Source organism: Melanerpes formicivorus, unplaced genomic scaffold (genome assembly GCF_026170545.1).
Source record: "Melanerpes formicivorus ecotype bairdi unplaced genomic scaffold, bMelFor1.0.p_v2 SCAF_68, whole genome shotgun sequence".
Lineage (NCBI taxonomy): Eukaryota > Metazoa > Chordata > Aves > Piciformes > Picidae > Melanerpes > Melanerpes formicivorus.
In genome coordinates this window covers 2,827,920-2,848,324 of record NW_027142420.1, presented here as the reverse complement: position 1 = coordinate 2,848,324, position 20,405 = coordinate 2,827,920, and the positions used below count along the sequence as shown (strand labels likewise).

The 20,405-nt window shown below is 45.0% G+C and overlaps 1 protein-coding gene across 3 annotated transcripts in view; it reads left to right on the top strand.

The window, feature by feature from the left end:
* The first annotated feature begins 4,843 nt into the window (after nt 1–4,843).
* CDIN1 (CDAN1 interacting nuclease 1) overlaps nt 4,844–20,405 on the top strand; it is a 155,067-nt gene continuing 139,505 nt past the window's right edge. The window contains exon 1 of one of the 3 annotated variants that reach the window (XM_068162920.1): nt 4,844–5,142. In XM_068162920.1, the coding sequence (XP_068019021.1) occupies nt 5,042–5,142 (101 nt within the window). In that variant the 5' untranslated portion in view covers nt 4,844–5,041. The remainder of the gene's footprint in view (nt 5,143–20,405) is intronic. The other 2 variants (XM_068162919.1, XM_068162918.1) reach the window with 2 other exon arrangements.

Here is a 20,405-nt window from a genome sequence, read left to right as displayed (position 1 = left end):
TGAGAGGTGGGTGTCAAGTGGAGAGGGCCAAGCTCTTTTGGGTGGTGCACAGGAATAAAACAAGAAACAATGGATACAAGCTTGAACACAGAAGATTACACCTCAACATGAGGAGAAACTTCTTTACAGTGAGGGTGACAGAGCCCTGGAGCAGGCTGCCCAGAGAGATTGTGGAGTCTTCTTCTCTGGAGACTTTCCAAACCCACCTGGATGCATTCCTGTGCAGACTACCCTGGGTGATCCTGCTTTTGGCAGGGGGCTTGGACTTGGTCTCTGGAGGTCCCTTCCAACCTCTTAATGTTCTGTGATTCTATATCCCTCCCCAAAGCTTATCTGATGCAAAATAATCCAAAACTCCCTAAAAATTGCTACATGCTGAAGAGCTCCAAACTACAGAGAATACAGTCCTAATTTTCAGGTTGGCTAACCATACACAACTCCCACTGAAGTCAGCCAGCACTGGTGAGTCATCTCTAGTGACATAAGCAAACCTTTGCTGCTTTATTTTCTTTGTGTGGGAATCAAAGGAGGTGGACATGAAAAAAAAAAAGACCTAAAGTACCACACCAGCACACAACCCTACCATTGTAAGTTTCTGCTGTTAGGGACTGGATAAATGAATGGGTCAGGGAGTTAACAACCTGTTATCTCATTCACAGCTCATGCTTAGGCAGAATTTGTTCCTCTTTCACAGATGTTGTTAGAAAGCTATAAAGCACAACAGCAGAGCTGCTGCTGCCTTCTCTCTACCTTTACAATTTGAAATGCTTTTAGCACAAGAAAAGCTACTTTGTGATACTATAGACTGGAATAGAATAGGAGAGAAAAGCAAAAACACTGCCATGTACAGGATCATAGAATAGAATCAACCAGGTTGGAAAAGACCTCAGAGATCATCAAATCTAATCTATTACCTATTACCTCATGACAACTAAACCACAGCTTCAAGTTCCACATCCAATCCTTTTTTGAACACCTCCAGGGATGGGACTCCACCACCTCCCTGGGCAGCACATTCCAATGGCCAATTACTCTTTCTGGGAAGAACTTTCTCCTCACCTTGAGCCTAAACTTCCCCTGGAGCAGCTTGAGACTGTGTCCTCTTGTTCTGGTGCTGGGTGCTGGGGTTGTTCACCCTGGAGAAGGCTCCAGGGAGACCTAATATCAGCCTTCCAGTACCTGAAGGAGGCTGCAAGAAGGCTGCAGAGAGACTGTTTGGCCTGCAGGGACAGGATGAGGGGCAATGGCTTCAAACTAGAGAAGAGCAGGTTTAGATTGGAAATGAAGAATGAGTTCTGCACCATGAGGGTGGTAGCATACTGGAACAGGTTTCCCAGGGAGGTAGTTGAGGCCCCATCCCTGGAGATATTCAAGGTGAGGCTCAACAGGGCTCTGATCAACCTGATCTAGTGGAGGATGTCCCTGCTCACTGCAGGGGAGTTGGACTGAATGACCCCATGGAGGTCCCTTCCAACCCAAACCATGATATGAATCTATTTTTTGTCTGTGTCTATCTATCTATTTATCTATCTATCTATCTATCTATCTATCTATCTATCTATCTATCTATCTATCTATCTATCTTTTGTCTGTGTGTACATGTGACTACATGATTATACTGTTGTTCAAACTCATATGTATGAGAAAAAAATAAGTTTGAAGGATTTAGTCTACAATTGTTCACTGATTTGGGCTCCTTATTGTAATTGGGTTCTCTGTGTAATCTAGGACCTGGTTTTTGAGAGTAGGTTTGTGGTACAACTTCCATTCCGTTCCATTCCATTCCATTCCATTCCATTCCATTCCATTCCATTCCATTCCATCCCATCCCATTCCACCGACAGTGCTTAGCATTTAGTGCAATGATGCTCTCAAACATACATTTTTAGCAGAATGTATGCAGGATAATCATATTGCCTAATGGCTGGCACCTAATTCAGATGTCTAATCTGTGAGGTTAACCCCCCAAGGCTCTGCTACTGTCAATAAAAAGAGACAGCTCAGCTGTCTCTGGCTATGCACCCCTATTTCCTCCTATGTGCTGGCATTTAGGTGTATAAGCCTGCCCAATGAGTTGGATTCACAAGTTGATTTTAGCTGAAAATTGTATTTGTAAGGTGGCTTGGGATTTTTTTTGTTGCATGCTAATTTTTCAGGTGGATGAGCTGATCTCTCTGACTATGTTTGCACACAGTCAGCAGCAGCAGTAATACAAGTGTGCAGGTGTTTGTTACTCTGAAACTGGCCAGAAAAGACTGGGATGATCTCTTTAGCCAGTAGCTTCTGGTACCTAGATGGCTGGCACAGAATAATGTGCATGCTGTGTCAAAAGGAAAAAAAAAAGCCACCTGGAAAGAAAACTCCATCAAATTACTTCTAAACTTGTGTAAAAAGTCTTTAACAAAGGCAATCTGTATTTCCTGGGCAGCACCCAAATTATTTTTGTACTTAAAGTCCCTGCTTCATTCACTCAAATTGTGCAAGAAGTGAGGCAGAGATCCTATAAAAACTAATTTAATTCATCACAAAACTGTGAGGCTTTCTCTGTGCTGTGAATGAAGCTGAAATCCCTTGGGGGAAAAGGAGAATGTGTAGTTAATGATATTTTAAGACATCCAGACAAACAGGGTGTATTCACTTTAAATAACCAGACTTGAAATCAGAAAGGTATTTTTCACATAGGTTTCTGTGTCTGACTTCTGAGACCTTAAAAAGATAAATCCAAACTCCAGAAATTTCATCATGTGGAACTACAGCAGAGTCAAGTGGCAGGGTAAGAACACACAGGGCATGCTACCACCTCAGCTACAGAAATTGATTTTCAAATAACTCATCATTTTCAAAAGTCCTTTATAGCTTGTTACAGAAAATGCATAAACATGCAGCTTAGAACCATAAAAGTGGCCCAAGTCCATTAAAATTGATAGACCTTCAACTGACCATAGATCAGGCCCTGTGCATATAAACCAGTTTCAAAACACTGCATGAATGCAGATGATGATTATGATGATGATGATGATCACAGTATCACAGTATCACTTAGGTTGGAAAGGACCTCGAGGATCATCGAGTCCAACCTATCAACACAGACCCCATGACTAGACCATGGCACCAAGTGCCACGTCCAATCTCCCCTTGAACACCTCCAGGGACGGTGACTCCACCACCTCCCTGGGCAACCCGTTCCAATGACGAATGGCTCGCTCGGTGAAGAACTTCCTCCTCACCTCTAGTCTAAACCTCCCCTGGCGCAGCTTGAGACTGTGTCCTCTTGTTCTGGTGCTGGTTGTCTGGGAGAAGAGGCCAACCCCTTCCTGGCCACAACCACCCTTCAGGTAGTTGTAGAGGGCAATGAGGTCACCCCTGAGCCTCCTCTTCTCCAGGCTAAGCAACCCCAGATCCCTCAGCCTCTCCTCACAGGGCTGTGCTCAAGGCCTCTCCCCAGCCTTGTTGCCCTTCTCTGGACACGCTCAAGTGTTTCGATGTCCTTTTTAAACTGAGGGTCCCAGAACTGGACACAGTACTCAAGGTGCAGCCTAACCAAAGCAGAGTACAGGGGCACTATGACCTATGATGATGATGATGATGATGATGATGATTATATTTCAACAAGGAAATAAGTATTTTAAAGAAAGTGATATTGGGTATGGTAAAAGAACAGACAGGTAGGCTGATGTCTCCTGTGATTATGAAGAACAAATCTGAAGATGCAGAAGGAAAACACTACCTGCCTGCCTCTTAAAATTGGTATTCTGCTATGCACTACCATTTTATTGCTATCAGGCTCTTCACACTGTTGTGTTACCAAGTAAACCCACTGACACTTCAAGGGAAATAAAAAACTAAAGACTTGTGGCAATTTAGCATCTTGTGAATTGGCAAAGCAGTTAATGCCTAACAGTGATTCCAGGCACTGGAATATGCTGCCCAGGGAGGTGGTTGAGTCCCCAAGCCTGGATGTGTTTCAAGGTGGTTTGGATGTGGTGCTTGGGGCTATGGTCTAGGGGTGACCCTTGTAGAATAGGGTTCTGGGTTGGACTTGGTGATCCTGAGGCTCTTTTCCAACCTGAATGTTTCTGTGATTCTGTGATGTAGAGACCAACCCTTTCTTCTTTTTGTTTGTTGAGCTGACACATACTGAAGACATCATGGTTTGTTTCACAATAAAATCTCCCCAAAAGCCCCATTTCAAGAAAGATACAAAATGTTACATGAAAGATGTGGAGGTGCTGGAAGGTGTCCAGAGAAGGGCCACATGGATGAGCAGAGCTGCTCTGCTATGAGGACAGACTGAGGGAGTTGGGGTTGTTCAGTCTGGACAAGGGACAGCTCCGAGGTGACCTAATGTTGGCCTTCCAGTATCTGAAGGGGGCTCCAAGAAAGCTGGGGAGGGACATTTGAGGGTGTCAGGGAGTGATAGGACTGGGGGGAATGGAACAAAACTAGAAATGGGTAGATTCAGACTGGATGTTAGGAAGAAGTTCTTCCCCATGAGGGTGGTGAGAGACTGGCACAGGTTACCTTCTCCCTGGAGGTTTTTGCAGCCAGGCTGGATGTAGCTGTGAGCAACCTGCTCCAGTGTGAAGCGTCCCTGGTCACGGCAGGGAGATTGGAGCTGGCTGATCCTTGAGGTCCCTTCCAACCCTAACAAGTCTATGCTTCTACGACTTCCGCGCCCAGCTGCGCAGCGCCCAGCTGCAGCTCAGCCCCAGCGCTGGCGCGGCTGCGCACAGCCCTAGCGGCGCGGCATGGCGGCTGCCGGCGGCTCCCCGCGCCTCCCGGGAGCCCAGCCCCTCCCCTCCCGCCCGGGCTGCGGGGCGGAGCGGGGCGGAGCTGGGCGAAGCGGCCTGTGCGGCGCCTCCGCACCGCCTCGGCGCCGGGTTTGGAGTGAGGAGCGGCGCAGGCCCGCGGTCCCCCCTCCTCTCCCCATCCCCGCTGTTCCGCCTGTGGGCGCGGGCGCTGAGCCGCGGCGGCACGGCCCCCTCGCTGCCTTGGCCCCTCCCGCGCCTCGCCGGCCCAGCGCCGCGGGGCGGTGCGAGGCATGAAGCTGACCAAAGCCCAGTACGATGAAATCGCCCAGTTCCTGGGCCACGTGCAGCCCACCCGGCAGAGCCTGAGGAAGCTGAAGGAGAAGTTCCCTAGGTAAGTGCTGCCAGCCCTCCGGGGCCGCTGCCGGGCCCGGCGCGGGGCCTGCGGGCTCGCTGCAGGCGGGCTAGGGCCGCGCGGGGACGCTCCGCCGGCTGCAGCCTGTGCCCCCAGCTCCAGCCCCCCACACGGTACAAAATCACTTGGACACGCACACGGTCATCGACGGCAAGCGACAGCTCGCTGAAGCTGCTGCTAGCAGCTGGGTAATTGCTGCTCTCTGACGTTGAGAGGCTGGCACAAAGTAAAAGAGCGCTTCCCCCCACCCCCGGCACACTTGCAAATAAAAGCTCTTAGGTCCGTTCAGCTCTTAAAACACCAGGTTGGTTTTGCTGACATGAGTGAAGCCTTGAGGCTCAGGCCGTGCCCCTGTGGCTGGGACCAAGGGTGGAATCCAGCCTGAGAATCCGCTGCCCCTGTGGCTCAGAAGGAGCTTTCCAAACCCCTGGCTGCGTGGTGCTGCTCTCCAGTTGAAGGCTGGAAAAGGGATCATCTGCTTAGGTGTGAGCATTCGTCTGCTTCCTCCCTTGAGCTGCTCTCAGAATTGGCAGAGAAGTTTGCAAATGACTACAGCCCAGCATGGAAAGGTGTGCATGACAGGATGTGCTCCATGCACTGATCTGCTTTGACAACACTTTCTTGCTACCAACAACAACAAGGGCATAAAGGACTTGTTAGGAGGTTTGCCTCTTTTTACAAGTCTGGGACAAGGATTACTAGTGCGGACATGGACAGCAAACCAAATCAGATTGTAGGGGGCAAAGGGTCATGCTCTGCCTTGTATCACCAGAAATAATACAGGAAACAGTAGGCTGTTTTATTCTTTTTTTTTTTTATATTTGATGAGAGAGAGAAATAAATAAATAAAAGTTGACTGCCATGCCTCCTCAGTGGACCTTGGTAGCCTTGCCACAAGTGTGGCTGCTGAAACTGAAGTGATGTGTAGCTCACAGAAGAGGAATGAAAAGCCAGCATTAAGTTAGGCTTTTAAACAGTCCAGTGAAGTCTTTTCTTTTTTAGGAAAGCATGCAATGCAGTTAAAAGATCAAGCTGGAGGAACAGCCCTGTTACAGAGAAGAAACTCAGCTGAAGCAATACAGTTGGTTCATGGAGTTGCATTGTAGGGAACCCAGCTTACCTTGCACAGTACATCTGCAGCCTGGGGAAACCCTTTACTGCCACAGCATATGTCTAAGGAGCTTAGACTTGGATTTATTACTTTGGAGCTAATGAAATTAGAAGAGAGTGTCTGTATGTGTGTATGCACACAGACAAATGTGCATGACCTAATTGTGGCCTTCCAGTATCTGAAGGGGGCCTGCAAGAAAGCTGGGGAGGGACTTTTGAGGGTGGCAGGGAGTGACAGGAATGGGGGGAATGGAAGAAAAACAGAAATGGGTAGATTCAGATTGGATGTTAGGAAGAAGTTCTTCCCCATGAGGGTAGTGAGAGACTGGCACAGGTTGCCCAGGAAGGTGGTGGCAGCCTCCTGCCTGGGGGTTTTTGCAGCCAGGCTGGATGTGGCTGTGAGCAACCTGCTGTAGTGTGAGGTGTCCCTGCCCATGGCAGGGGGTTTGGAACTGGATGATCCTTGAGGTTCCTTCCAGCCCTAACAAGTCTATGATTCTATGTGTTCTGGTTTTCTAGTATCATACAGATGTGTCTTGAAAGAGGATTAGAGTTTAGGCTGCTTTGCCAGGTCAATCACTTCCAAGACAAATCCATAAGCAGAGTAAGCTTGTCAGAGAAACGTGAGGCCTTTCTGCTGATACATTTTGCTTCCCAATCCACTCTTTTGGTCCTGCAAAAGATCCACTGGCTCCTCAGTTTCAGAGCTTAATGACTTCAGAGAAACTACCTGCTAAACAAATGCAGAGTTAGATCAGGAAAAAAAAGGGCATTTTTTTTTTTTCCTAAAGAAGCTGGCTCAGCTGTGGTGAACCTTCCAAAGCAGAGCTTAGCTGCAGTGGTTGCTTCCATGATTTCCTGGCATAACATTTGGTTGTTGTCCACATTCTGAGGTGAGAATGTCATAAAATCATAGAATGAGTTGGATTGGAAAAGACTTGCAAAGCTCATCTAGTCTACCCCCCTGCAGTGAAGAGGGAGATCCTCCACTAGAATGGGTTGCCCAGAGCCTTGTCCAGCCTCACCTTGAATATCTCCAGGAGTGGGACCTCAACTGTCTCCCTATGCAACCTGTGTCAGTGTTCCAGCACCCTCCTGGTCAAGATCTTATTCCTAACATCCAGTCTGAATCTCCTCTCATTTCAAACCATCGTCCCTTGTCCTATCACTGCAGGCCTTTGCAAACAGTCTCTCTGCAGCCTTCTTGTAGGTCTCTTCAGGTACTGGAAAGCTGCTATTAGGTCTTCCCAGAGTCTTCTCCAGGTTGAACACCCCCAGCTCCCTCAGCCTGTCCTCAAAGCAGAGCTCTTCCAGCCCCCTTATCAATTTTGTGGCTCTCCTCTGGACCCACTCCATCAGGTCCTTGTCCTTGTGCTGCTGGCTTCAGAGCTGGATGCAGTGCTCCAGGTGAGGTCTCACCAGAGCAGAGCTAAGTGGCAGGATCCCCTCTCCATCCGCTGGCTGCACATCTTTTGCTGCAGCCTTGGATGCCATTGATGTTCTGGGCTGCAAGCTCACACTGTTTGCTCATGTCCAGCTTCTCATCCAGCAGCACCCCCTTTATCTGCATCCTATCCTATCCTATCCTATCCTATCCTATCCTATCCTATCCTATCCTATCCTATCCTATCCTATCCTATCCTATCCTATCCTATCCTATCCTATCCTATCCCATCCTTCTGAATTTCTTTCTTGTCCATTCTTTGAAATGGCATTTCAAATAGAAACAAACTCCCTAGAGGTAGAAACAGACTCCCTAGAAGTAGAAACAAACTTCCTAGAGGTAGAAACAAACTCCCTAGAGGTAGAAACAAACTTCCTAGAGGTAGAAACAAAATTGCCACTTGGTGAATTTATGTTTATTTTTTAAAGTAAGTGTCTTTTCCTTATGTCTGTATGTTTCTTCTTTGTGAATGGCTCAGCAGTTGATGTTTTGTTGTCTTTTGTTTGTTTCTCACAGCAGGGGAAGTGCAGCACTCCTTCAGAGTAGAAGTTCGAAGTAGCAAAATACAACGAGCTGATAAATAATGGGCTCCGAGGCCACTGCTTGGCTAGCAGCAAGCAAAACTCCATTCCAACAGCTATGTTCCAGGGTGAAAGTCAGGCAGTAAGGGTTCTCTGGTAAAAGATGCCAGCTGCAGAGCTCTGTAAACTTGTGTGCCATCATAACTGTGAAAAGGGGAGGCTTTTTCAGTGATGTGTTTTATAGGTGTAGAGAAAGTTTGTTACAACCTAGAACTTCTGTCAGTCTCTTCTAGGTCAGGAAGTCTCTGGCTGGATCCTTTTGGCTGCCTTTTTTCTTTATGAAAACCAAAATCAACCAACCCACCCCACCCCTCTCCCCTCCAATTTGTAATTCAGCCTTTTAAGGAAAATACTCCAGGTTCTGTCGTGGCACTTGCAGTGTGTTGAAGGTGTCCATAACCAGGGTGTCATTTTTACACATGGTAATGGTTGCTGACTCCACCTGGGAAGTGCTACCATCCATAATAGCTGCTTTCACCTTGCACTTGCAGTCTTTCCCCAGGAAGGATCAGTATTCCACTGGTAATGCAGGACATAAAATATTCCTGGTCCCTACTGCCTCATAGATCTTGAGAGTCTTTGGATTAATCTGCTCAGGGTTTTTTTCTAATACTGTCTTACCTACTGGCTCCTCTCTTGTCTGTTGTGTTTCTGGAAAGACATTTATGCTCCTTGTTTGTATAAAGTATCTTTTGCACTTTGTTACCAGCCTGTTCTTGTGCTGCAGTTTCTCCCTAAGAGTGATTTGTAATTTCCATGGAACTGTTGCTACAATTCATTCTGTATGGGTGTGCTGTGGGGTGGCTGCCAGCATGACCTGTGTCTCAAAAGCATTTTGTAACAGGGTCATTTGCCTTTTTTCACTGTCATTGAGCTACTTCAGCAGGTGAGTTTACTGTGTCAGAAGACTGTTGCCATGTCATGCATTAATGCCAAATAGTCAAAATTAGACTGCTTTTAATATTGTTTATAGGTACCCTTATACAAACACTGAGACTTGAAGTTGTTTGGGTTTGTTTTTAACACTCCTGTAACATTGCACCTAGCATGGCTTTAGTCTGCTTTGCTGAAACTCCAATTACTCTGCCAAACTAGACATTCAGGAATCAAACTGCTGTTCTTTTTTTTCTCTATCAGTGCTGCACTTCATATTCCAAGCCTGGCAATTACAGCTTGCTTTATTTACTTTATTTCTTCTTAAGGTCTTTTTTATGGCCTGTTTAGTGGTTGTCTTGTAATGTGTTCATGTTTAGCAGCAGGAATTTTGGGTGACCTGAGCTTTGTCAAAGCCCTAAGCATGATAAATCTCTGCCAGTACTGGATCACTGATAAATAGTTCCTTTGAGCTTCTTAATGTGCACACCACTGGGCTGATAATTCTGGGTGTTCTGTGTTGTGCTCTTCTAAAGCCTACCACCTTTTCGGCTTCGTTTCTCACCTCAACTGATCTACTTGCTAGTAATTTCTGGTTTTCACTGTAACTTGCCTTTCCTTTAGCAGCAGGCTCATGTTCTTCTCTGGTGCTATTCTTCTTAATGAGACCTAATGTCTAAATTGGATTACTCACTGTAGGACTAGTAGTAGGAAATGTAAGGTATTGTAGGGAATGTACAATGTCATTCTTTTCAGAGCTTGCTCCTCCCTTAAGTAGTCCTTGGAGCAGCCAACAAGTAGAATCTGGTACAGGCAGCCAGTACCAGAACAAGAGGACACAGTCTCAGGCTGCACCAGGGGAGGTTTAGGTTGGATGTTAGGAAGAAGTTCTATACAGAGAGAGTGATTGCCCATTGGAATGGGCTGCCCAGGGAGGTGGTGGAGTCACCATCACTGGAGGTGTTCAGGAGGAGACTTGATAGGGTGCTTGGTGCCATGGGTTAGTTGATTAGGTGGGTTGGATTGGTTGATAGGTTGGACACGATGATCTTGAAGGTCTCTTCCAACCTGGTCTGGTCTATTCTATTCTTTTCTATTCTTTTCTATTCTATCTTCTGCCTAAGAATCATCATAGCAGTACCATTTTAGGGTGACATGATGTAGATCAGCCTTATCATCTTTTAACTGTCTTCAAAGACTAGTTTAACTTCTCAGAAAAGGTCTAGTTTCTAAGGGTTTGATTCATATGCAAGCTGATATTTTCCAGTATTTCTCTTTACTTATTTCCTTAGGGGAAAAAAAATAGCCATGTCAGTTCTTCTGCATATGGCAGAAGCCATGGTTTCTCTCCAGACACTTTTCATGAAGCTTCTCAACCAGTAGAACATGATTGACAAATGGCTGGGCCCTTCTCAAATCTGTACCTTGTACATATTTTGCTGCTTTTCTTCCTAGCCAGTTCTGATTGAATATTGCCATTTCCTTGGTTGAGTCTTCCTCTGGCCTCCACCAGGTTTTCTAGGAGGGTAAGGTTTGCTGGCCCAGCTCATTGTGGTACTGTCTTGTTTGTTATTCTTCAGTTTTTTCTGGTTTGGTTCTGTTCTGAGGCTTTGATTCTTCTTCCACTATGTTATTATTGAATTGCAGATTCCAGAAACATCCAAAGAGTAGAGGTTGGCTCAGTAGCTTTGCATCATTTGGAGACTCCAAAACTCCATGCTTTTTGGATGTGAATTTCAATGAAATGTAGAACACTGAAAACAATCTTTAAATAAAAATGTCATATGCAAGGTAATTAGGTCAGATCTGAGCTACAGAACAGAACAAGAGGACACAGTCTCAAGCTGTGCCAGGGGAAGTTTAGGCTCAAGGTGAGGAGAAAGTGCTTCAAAGAAAGAGTAATTGGCCATTGGAATGTGCTGCCCAGGGAGGTGGTGGAGTCACCGTCCCTGGAGGTGTTCAAGAAAGGCTTGGATGTGGCACTTGAAGCCATGGTTTAGTTGTCAGGAGGTGTTAGGTAGTAGGTAATAGGTTGGATTTGTTCTCTGAGGTCTTTTCCAACCTGGTTGATTCCATGGTACTATTATTCCCTTTGGAAAGATGTTCTTGCTGTTTGAGCCCTTGGTGGGAAATGTGCTGTAAGATAGCACATAGAATCATAGAATTGTTAGGGCTGGAAGGGACCTCAAGGATCATCTAGTTTCAACCCCCCTGCCATGGGCAGGGACACCTCACACTACAACAGGTTGCTCGCAGCCACATCCAGCCTGGCCTGAAAAACCTCCAGGGATGGAGCCTCCACCACCTCCCTGGGCAACCTGTGCCAGTTTCTCACCACCCTCCTGAGGAAGAACTTTTTCCTAACATCCAACCTGAATCTATCCATTTCTAGTTTTGCTCCATTCCCCCCAGTCCTGTCACTTCCTGACACCCTCAAAAGTCTCTCCCCAGCTTTCTTGTAGCCCCCTTCAGATACTGGAAGATAACAATTAGGTGTCCTCAGAGCCTTCTCTTCTCCAGTAGGCTAAAGCAAAGGGCAGTGCAGGGCTTCTCACAGAAGCCCCAGTCAACAAGCTTTAAGGAGCTTGTAAGTGGCTGGATGTGGTATACCTTGGACATAACCCGAAATAGGAAGGATACTAATCCTTCCCTGGAGTACAAAGTATGGCATGACAGGAATTACCTAAACCAGCATATAACTCACAAGACCTTTATTTCTTCCATTGTTTGTCAGATAAAACATAAGACACTTAAAAGCTAGCCATTGGTAGCTATGGGATCTTTGAGAATAGGATAGAAAACGTAGCTTTACTCAGTTTTGGGGCTCTCCAATACCAACTGACAGGATTTAGGCAGAAAATGCCTACACTGACATGGAAATTCCAGCTCTTCAGGACATAGATGCCTTCATGTTTTGTTTGGAAAGAAATGGAAAGGGGGTTTTTGGGTTGTTTTGTGTGTTACCTATTAACTGCAAGCCAGATGTGCCCAAACAAATGTTCATTTGGGGGTAAGCCCATTGTGATTTTCTTTTATAAGTTTTCTAAGTGTAGCCATCCTCTTCCTGACAAGAATTCCCCCATATCTTGTCCATCTGAGCAAAATGCAAAGTTAGTGAAAAGTTAACCTTGAATTTTTGCTTGACAGAAGCAACCAAAATTAAGGTTGTGCCTTCTGAGTTCCTGAGTACTGCTAAGTTTCTTCCTTCTGATTTTTCCCCTTCCAGGATGGGAAGTGCTACCTTGTGGGAGTACAGCTCATTGGATCTTTAAAAAACATTAAATCAATCACGCAGAAGAAACTTCTCACACTGGTGAAATTCATTTTGGCTAGGTGAAGGGGAAGCCTTTTTACCTATGAGGAGTTTATACAAAGCACTTAGAAGCCAATCTCCTATCCTTTGAAGATTTAAGGGTGAAATACAAGGATTGGAGGGAGCCTCTTAGATGGATGTGTCATAGTATCATAGTATCAGTCAGGGTTGGAAGGGACCACAAGGATCATCTAGTTCCAACCCCCCTGCCATGGGCAGGGACACCCCACACTAGATCAGCCTGGCCAGAGCCTCATCCAGCCTGGGCTTAAACACCTCCAGGGATGGGGCCTCAACCACCTCCCTGGACAACCCATTCCAGGGCTTCACCACTCTCATGGTGAAGAACTTCCTCCTTACCTCCAGCCTGAATCTCCCCACCTCCAGCTTCATTCCATGTGGGAATTAGTTCCCTGTCATTTGAAAATGCATTCTGAGTCCGTTGTGGCTGTGTGTTGGATGCCTTGGTTTAATGTTGAAGAAAGAGAAAAGGGGGGGGGAAATGCTGAAAGAAGAGAAGAAGAAAACGGAGAAAAATATAGACAAGAGGGGGGGAAGGAGGAAAAGACAAGACAAATATGAAAGTAAAAGAGGAAAAAAGAGAAAAGATTTAAAGAAAGGGAAAGGACAAAAGATAAATGATTTCAAGAATGGGAAAGGGAAAAAGATACATGATTTATAGCAAGGGAAAGAAAAAAGAAGAGAGGGAAAGAAAAAAGAAGAGAGGGAGGGAAAGAAAGAAGAAGAGAGGGAAAGAAAGAAGAAGAGAGGGAAAGAAAGAAGAAGAGAGGGAAAGAAAAAAGAAGAGAGGGAGGGAAAGAAGAGAAAGAAAGAGACAAAAAAGTAATAAAGGAATTAGAAAGAAAACCCTCCTATATGTTAAAGCTAAGAGAGTTGTCTTGGTCACAGTGTACTTTACTCTGGAGCTTCCTCAAGTTTGATTTAATTGCACTTTCTGCCACTTCACAAACTCCCTGGCTGTGCTGATCCCCAGCAGCTCAGGAACAGAGGTCTTGTGGCGCAGTTTGGGGTGGTGTTTTTTGAAAGCCTTCGATTGTAAAGCAAGCTTGGTGTCATCAGACAGACCAGCAGATGTCTGTAGATTTAAGGGCAAGATTATGGTGGTCGTTAAGGAAGGATGAAGTGGAACTTTTAACACTGACCATATGTGCTGTTTAATTGACTTGTGGATTTCAGGATACTGTTATATTCCTGTTGCTTGTACTTGCAGACAGTGAGGATAAAAATGGTAATTCTTGGCTGTATTTCACAAGCAGGTCCGTACTGTGTCGGTCTTCTGAAGCCTGCAAACAAGTCTAGGCTAGAGTTTTATAAGCAGAGGGGATCTGCTGCAGCAGAGGGGAAAATATTTTATTCAGGCATTGTTGTTTTGGACAGTCATATTTTGGTCTATATTACAATGGGACAATGAATTGCTGAGTGCACTGTCTGCTGAATATGACCTCACCATGAAAAATTTGATGCATTAGAGTAGGAAAGGTTGGAATATATCAACCTTAGCTGACAAGGGACTTTGAATTTTGACCTAACACAGATGACCTTTGTGTGCAATAAAAGTGAGTTTAATCTCCAGGTCAAGGTTGAGGTGAATGGTAGGGCAGTGTGGATTGGTTTGTGCTGGCTATGGCTGGATCACACCTAGCAAGCAAAGAAATCCAAGGTCTTTGCCTTTCAGAGTAACTAAATGCTTATTTACCTGAAGTTTACTGCTATCTGTAATACCATCAAAAAAAACTGTGCTGCATTAAGTGTGCTGTGGACTAATCTGTTTGAAGCTCCTTGTTTCAGAGTAAGAAGTGTTTTAGGTCTGTACATCCTCTGCTCCTTCAGACCACTGAATAGGTAAGCTAACTACAATGTCTCCTTCTTGCATGCAGAATACAGATTGTCAAGTATACTGCCTTGCCCTGGAAAGGGTGAAGTCTTTCTTTGACAGCTAGCCTGTCGTTGGAACATTGGGAGTTTATTCCAAAGGGGCTTATGCTTTTAGGAAGAACACAATTAAGAGAGCTCTGATATGTTTCAATAGGCAAATACAAAGAAAATAAAGGGAAGAAGGGGGTCCCTTGGAGCACTTCCTGGGTGTTGAAGGGATTTGATCAAAGAAGCTAAGTTACAAAATGTTTTGGGAGCTGTCTGGGTTACATAATAAAAGCACACAGATGAATGTAAATAAAAGATTGCCATGTTTTACAGTGGTCATGGGGTGCTTGGTGCCATGGGTTAGTTGTTTAGGTGGGTTGGATTGGTTGATGGGTTGGACACGATGATCGCGAAGGTCTCTTCCACCCTGGATGTTTTTATTACTACTACTACTACTACTACTACTACTACTATTATTATTATTATTATTATTATTATTATCATCATTATTAAAAGCTGTCTTTTTAACTGGCTTGTGTGCCAGGAGTGCTATTTTGCTAACATACTAGCTGCATGCCCTGAATACATAGGTAAGAGCAGTGCTGTTGGAAGGAAGGGAAAGGAGGGAGTTCTCTTTAAATCAGCCAGGAAGAAAAGAGGGGGGAAAAAAAAAGCAAAGAAAAGGAAAAAAAAAGTTTGAGACTAATGGAAAGAACCTCTACTCCTTTAATAGAGCCTGCAAAATATATTCTCCAGGACTGATCAGCTCTGAAGGCTCTAGAGGTTTGATGATTGGAATGGCAGGAAATCACGCTTTCAGGACATAACGAATTGACTAGGCCATCCATCATTTGTTAGCATGCACTGAAACACTGGGCTTGTGTGCAGAGGTCTGTGATTTAGTAAATACTTGGGAGATGAATAGAGCTTACACACAAGGGAAGATATTGCTGTCCTTCAGCAGCCTTAGACACAGATCCCTGCTGAGAAGGCCGTCTGACAGCAGCTCATCAGTAACTGGCCTGTCACAGTCAGTGATGCCCACCAGCCATCCCCAGTATATTAAATGCATTTTTAATATCTGCTTCAGTAGATTTAATGAAGAAAATTTAGTTTCCATAGTCTGATCATTGCTTCCTCAAGTGTTGTGAAGCACTTCCAAGAAAGGAACTGTGCTGATACCTGAAGGAGTTGATGGAAAATGAAAGTGAAAGAGAATGCAGACAGGAGTGTTAATATCCAAACAGTTTCCTTAAAGCAAAATGAAAATGTTTGGGGAAAGCAATATTAGGCAACAATTGAACCTCCTGCAGAGGGACCTTATGCAGCAGGGTGTACAGCAGCAGCAGAGATGTAGTGCTGGAGTGTGTACAGCAGCAGGGATGCGGTGCTGGAGTATGCACAGTGGCTGTGTTCAGCGTGGCTGGGCTTGCTAAAAGGCATAATTGCGTTTCCTACACTTCCAGTACTTGTATCACCGTTCTGCCCAGCTGCACAGAACTAAGAGGAAGGTAGCTACAAAGGGAAGGACTGCAATAAGACCACGTTTTTAACAGCTAACATAGAGTTTGGGTTGGTTTTGGCATTTTTATAAGGGATGCAGTTGGTGAAAAATCATTGTAGTGTTCCCTGATATTACTGAAACTAATCTAGGAAACAAATAACAAGGAACAAGGGGGAGGAAGGGGGGGGGCGGGGGGAATAACCCTTCTGCTGTTTTTCTAACTTAGCAGGCTCATTGAGAGTTGTGAAGCACTGACATTCTGCTCCTAAGGACTGTAAGGAATGATTCTTTTTTTTACCTTTGTAGCAACTGGTAAGCTCTTTCCTTGCCTATGCAGAAAGATAAACTTCATTGCTTGAATTTCCTGGGAACTTCAAGGGGGAAAAATTCTGTTTACACCAAGGCAAATGTGTTGGGTTTAATTTTTCCAGCCAGATTCGGTGGTTATGGTAATTGCTTCAAGACAGCAAGACAAACACCTTGATTTTGTTGCAGACATCTATTTGAAGCATCCCCTTCTTGAGCTTTTTTTTTCCCCCCCTCCCTCAGGAATCCATTCTGTGCTCACAGAAGAGAAAGCAAGTGCCGAATGAGACCTATAAATTTGGTTCTTAGCTGTGTCAAAGGAGTGCTGCATTAAATGCATATTATTCTACACATTTAAGATGTGTCCCAAATGCTTAGATTTTTAAAACCCATGACAAAATTCAAGAATACATTTTCTTGTTAGCATCTGTTTGCTGTCATTGTTGGCAGGACCTATGATTTATTGCTTGTATTAATGACTGCAGCCGTTTTCGTCCTGATATGTGCCCCCATAGCTTGTGACATCACTGAATGAAATACCATGGATGCCATTTTTAAACTGCTTATTTCTGCTGAAAATACCTGATCTGTTTGCAATGTGGAAGGCTCAGAAGCTTGTATCATGTGAAATCAGCATAGAATCATAGAATTGTCAGGGTTGGAAGGGACCTCAAGGATCAGCCAGTTCCAACCCCCCTGCCATGGGCAGGGACACCTCACACTACAGCAGGTTGCTCACAGCCACATCCAGCCTGGCCTTAAAAATCCTCCAGGGATGAGGCTTCCACCACCTCTCTGGGCAACCTGTGCCAGTCTCTCACCACCCTCATGGGGAAGAACTTCTTCCTAACATCCAATCTGAATCTACCCATTTCTAGTTTTGTTCCATTCCCCCCAGTCCTGTCACTCCCTGACACCCTAACAAGTCCCTCCCCAGCTTTCTGGTAGCCCCCTTCAGATACTGGAAGGCCATAATTAGGTCTCCTCAGAGCCTTCTCCAGACTGCACAGCCCCAACTCCCTCAGTCTGTCCTCATAGGAGAGTAGCTCCAGCCCTCTGCTCAGCCTCCTGGCCCTTTTTTGGACACCTTCCAGCACCTCCAGATCCTTCCTGTAGTAGGGGCTCCAGAACTGGACTCAGTACTCCAGGTGGGGTAAATTTCTGTAAGAATATGGAATACAGTAACTGATCCTACTAAAAGTGTCTTGCTACCCAATCCTTCTAGAGGATTTTTGTTACCAAAAAGCCCCACAACAGCAGTGGAAGAGGAGTGGAACAATCCAGCTCTGTTTTCTTCAGATCCAGTGATGGATCTGAAAAGCTTTGTTCCTTTATTTGACTAATTGCTATCATACAAGTAGATTTCAAGCTCCCATTGGCATGCTGAGATTTCACACTCTCTCACTACTTTGCAGCTTGTGTTTCATGGAGTCCTTGTTGTCCACAGACTTCAAAGGAAGGATTCAAAGTAAATGAACTTCTCATCAGCAGGCTGAAATTTGCCAAATGGGAGCCTGTGCCTGTTGTGGGGGGAAACATTTTGGTGTGTGAACCCCTTAGGTTGAAAACTTCTGTTTTGTCAGCCACAAAAATGTCTTTGCCTATCTCCTGGTTTCTTTTTATACGCCTTTTAGTTTTCTTTAAGGATTCTAGAGTCCATAACGTTTTGAAGGTGGTGGTGATATGAATGGGATAAAGGATCTCTTCCACTGCACACCCAGGACATCCAACAGCCTGGTTGATAGTGACAGTCTCCTTGCTTTATGGGGGGATTTCTTGAACTTCAGTCCCCCTGCTTTGTCCTTCTCATCCCAATAAAATACTTAAGCAAGTGTTACTGTCCATCCAAACTGGCAAAATGGCTTCAGGTCAGGATGTGGTATGGGAGAGGACTTTGGTTTTCCTCTGTTTGAACAGCTGTACCTAGGCCTGCAAAGTCTTGGAAGCATTTGATAGCATCAATTCCCAGATACCTCCAGAAGCATCAACACTGAATAAAAATGTCTTACAGTGGCACACATTCTTTTTCAGCAGAGAGGAGAAGGTCGTCAGATACTGAGTGAGACCCCTGTGATAGCAACAGCTTCTTGTGCTGGCCTGTCTGAAACTGTTTCAAAGATAACATAAAAGCCATGACCAAAAAGGAGGCACTACTTACTTTTGTGACTAATATAAAGGGTCTTTTGGAGTTCCTCAGTGCTGAGGATGCAGGCAGCAGTAAGGACACAGATGCTTCACAGAGTCATAGAATTACTGAGGCTAGGAAACACCTCTGAGATCGTCAAGTCCAGCCTATGACCTAACATCACCACATCAGTTAAACCATGGCACCAAGTGCCACATCCAGGCTTTCCTTAAAGGCCTCCAGAGATGGTGACTCCACCACCTCCCTGGGCAGTCCATCCCAGTGCCTAATCAGCCTTGCTGTCAGGAAGCACTTCCTAAGATCCAACCTAAACCTCCCCTGGTGCAGCTTCAGGGCATGCCCTCTTGTCCTGTCACAAATTAACTGGGAGAAGAGCCTGATCCCCACCTGACTACAACTTCCTTTTAGGTAGTTATAGAGCGTGATAAGGTCCCCTCTATGTCTCCACCTCTCTGTGTGTGGTTGCCTAGATGATGGGCAGACTTCATCATATCAGTCTGCTGTGGGTACTGATAATGTCCAGTTCTTCATTGCAATTCTCCTGTGGACTGCAGAAACACATTATGAGGTTAAAACTATTGCAGAGGATGATAGCTAATAGCCAAAATGTGAGTGTAGATGCAAAGGCTGTTGAACATCAGCCATCTCCAGCATTAATGTGAAGTGCACATTGCAGGTGCCACTGGCCTCCCATTTTCAACTCAGCTGACTCAGAAGCTAGGTGTGGAGTTCTTACAGAACTTAGCAAAGAAGATTTGCTTTGACCGCTTGGCAGGTACTCCAACAGGCCAAGCAGGTTGTGTTCCAAATGCAGCATTTAATGACTTCATTGCAGAGAGTTACCTGACAGAGGAATATGTTTGCCTTTATCCTACTGTGGCCTTCCAGTATCTGAAGGGGGCCTACAAGAAAGCTGGGGAGGGACTTGTTAGGGTATCAGGAAGTGATAGGACTGGGGGGAATGGAAAAAAAAAAACACTAGAAATGGGTAGATTCAGATTGGATGTCAGGAAGAAATTCTTCCCCAGGAGGGTGGTGAGAGCCTGGCACAGGTTGCCCAGGGAGGTGGTGGAAGCCTCATCCCTGGACGTTTTTCAGGCCAGACTGGATGTGGCTGTGAGCAACCTTCTGTAGTGTGAGGTGTCCCTGCCCATGGCAGGAGGGTTGGAACTGGCTGACCCTTGAGGTCCCTTCCAACCCTGACAATTCTATGATTCTATTATTAGATGAATTTAACTACTGGGCAAAAAGAGAGCTTGGACTGTATATTTTTTTAATGTGATTTGTATTGTCTTCCTTTGGCATCAGCAGCCACTATCCACAAGCCTGCTGCTTACAGCTTTTATTTTAATGTACTGTTTAGACACAGACCTTGCCAGTGCTGGCTGATGATTCTTACACATTATTATTATTAGTAGTAGTAGTATCATCATCATCATCATCATGAGTTTGAGGGTTTGGGCAGAGAATTTTGTCCATCTATCTGGACACTGATGCTTGCCATTCTAACATTTGAAATCTCTATATTCAGAATCTATTCTGCAAGTGTTCCAGCTACTGTGTAGAAATGAATGGATTTCCTTGTGGACAGGTTTGGCTTTGTCAACACAAATCACATTGTTTGTTTGGTTTTATTTGGTAATTCATGGCTCTTTATCAAGTTCATGTATAAATCTCCATGGAACTTTGCATTAGCAGATCAGGATGTTTACTGAAATAGCCAGTTACAGTTATTAGAATGTGCAGTGGAAAGCACTGTGCTTAGTTTCATGTGCTTCTAATATTAAATGCAAGCAAAATGCTCTATAGACATGGAGCTATTTGTTATATTTTAGGGTCTGAAGCAATAGCTGTGTAAACCTCACCCTCGTAATTTTGCAAGTTCCACTTTATCATGGAGCTGTAAAAGGCAATCAAAATAAATCCTGGAAGATGAAGAAACATTTTCTAGGGCTTTCTGTGTGCCTTGCCTCTGTGGGGCTTGATCCATGAAATTTTAGTAAGCATATTAAATAATACAATATGATGTGCAACGTGTCAGATCTGATAAATTATTTTGTATAGGACATTTATACAGCATA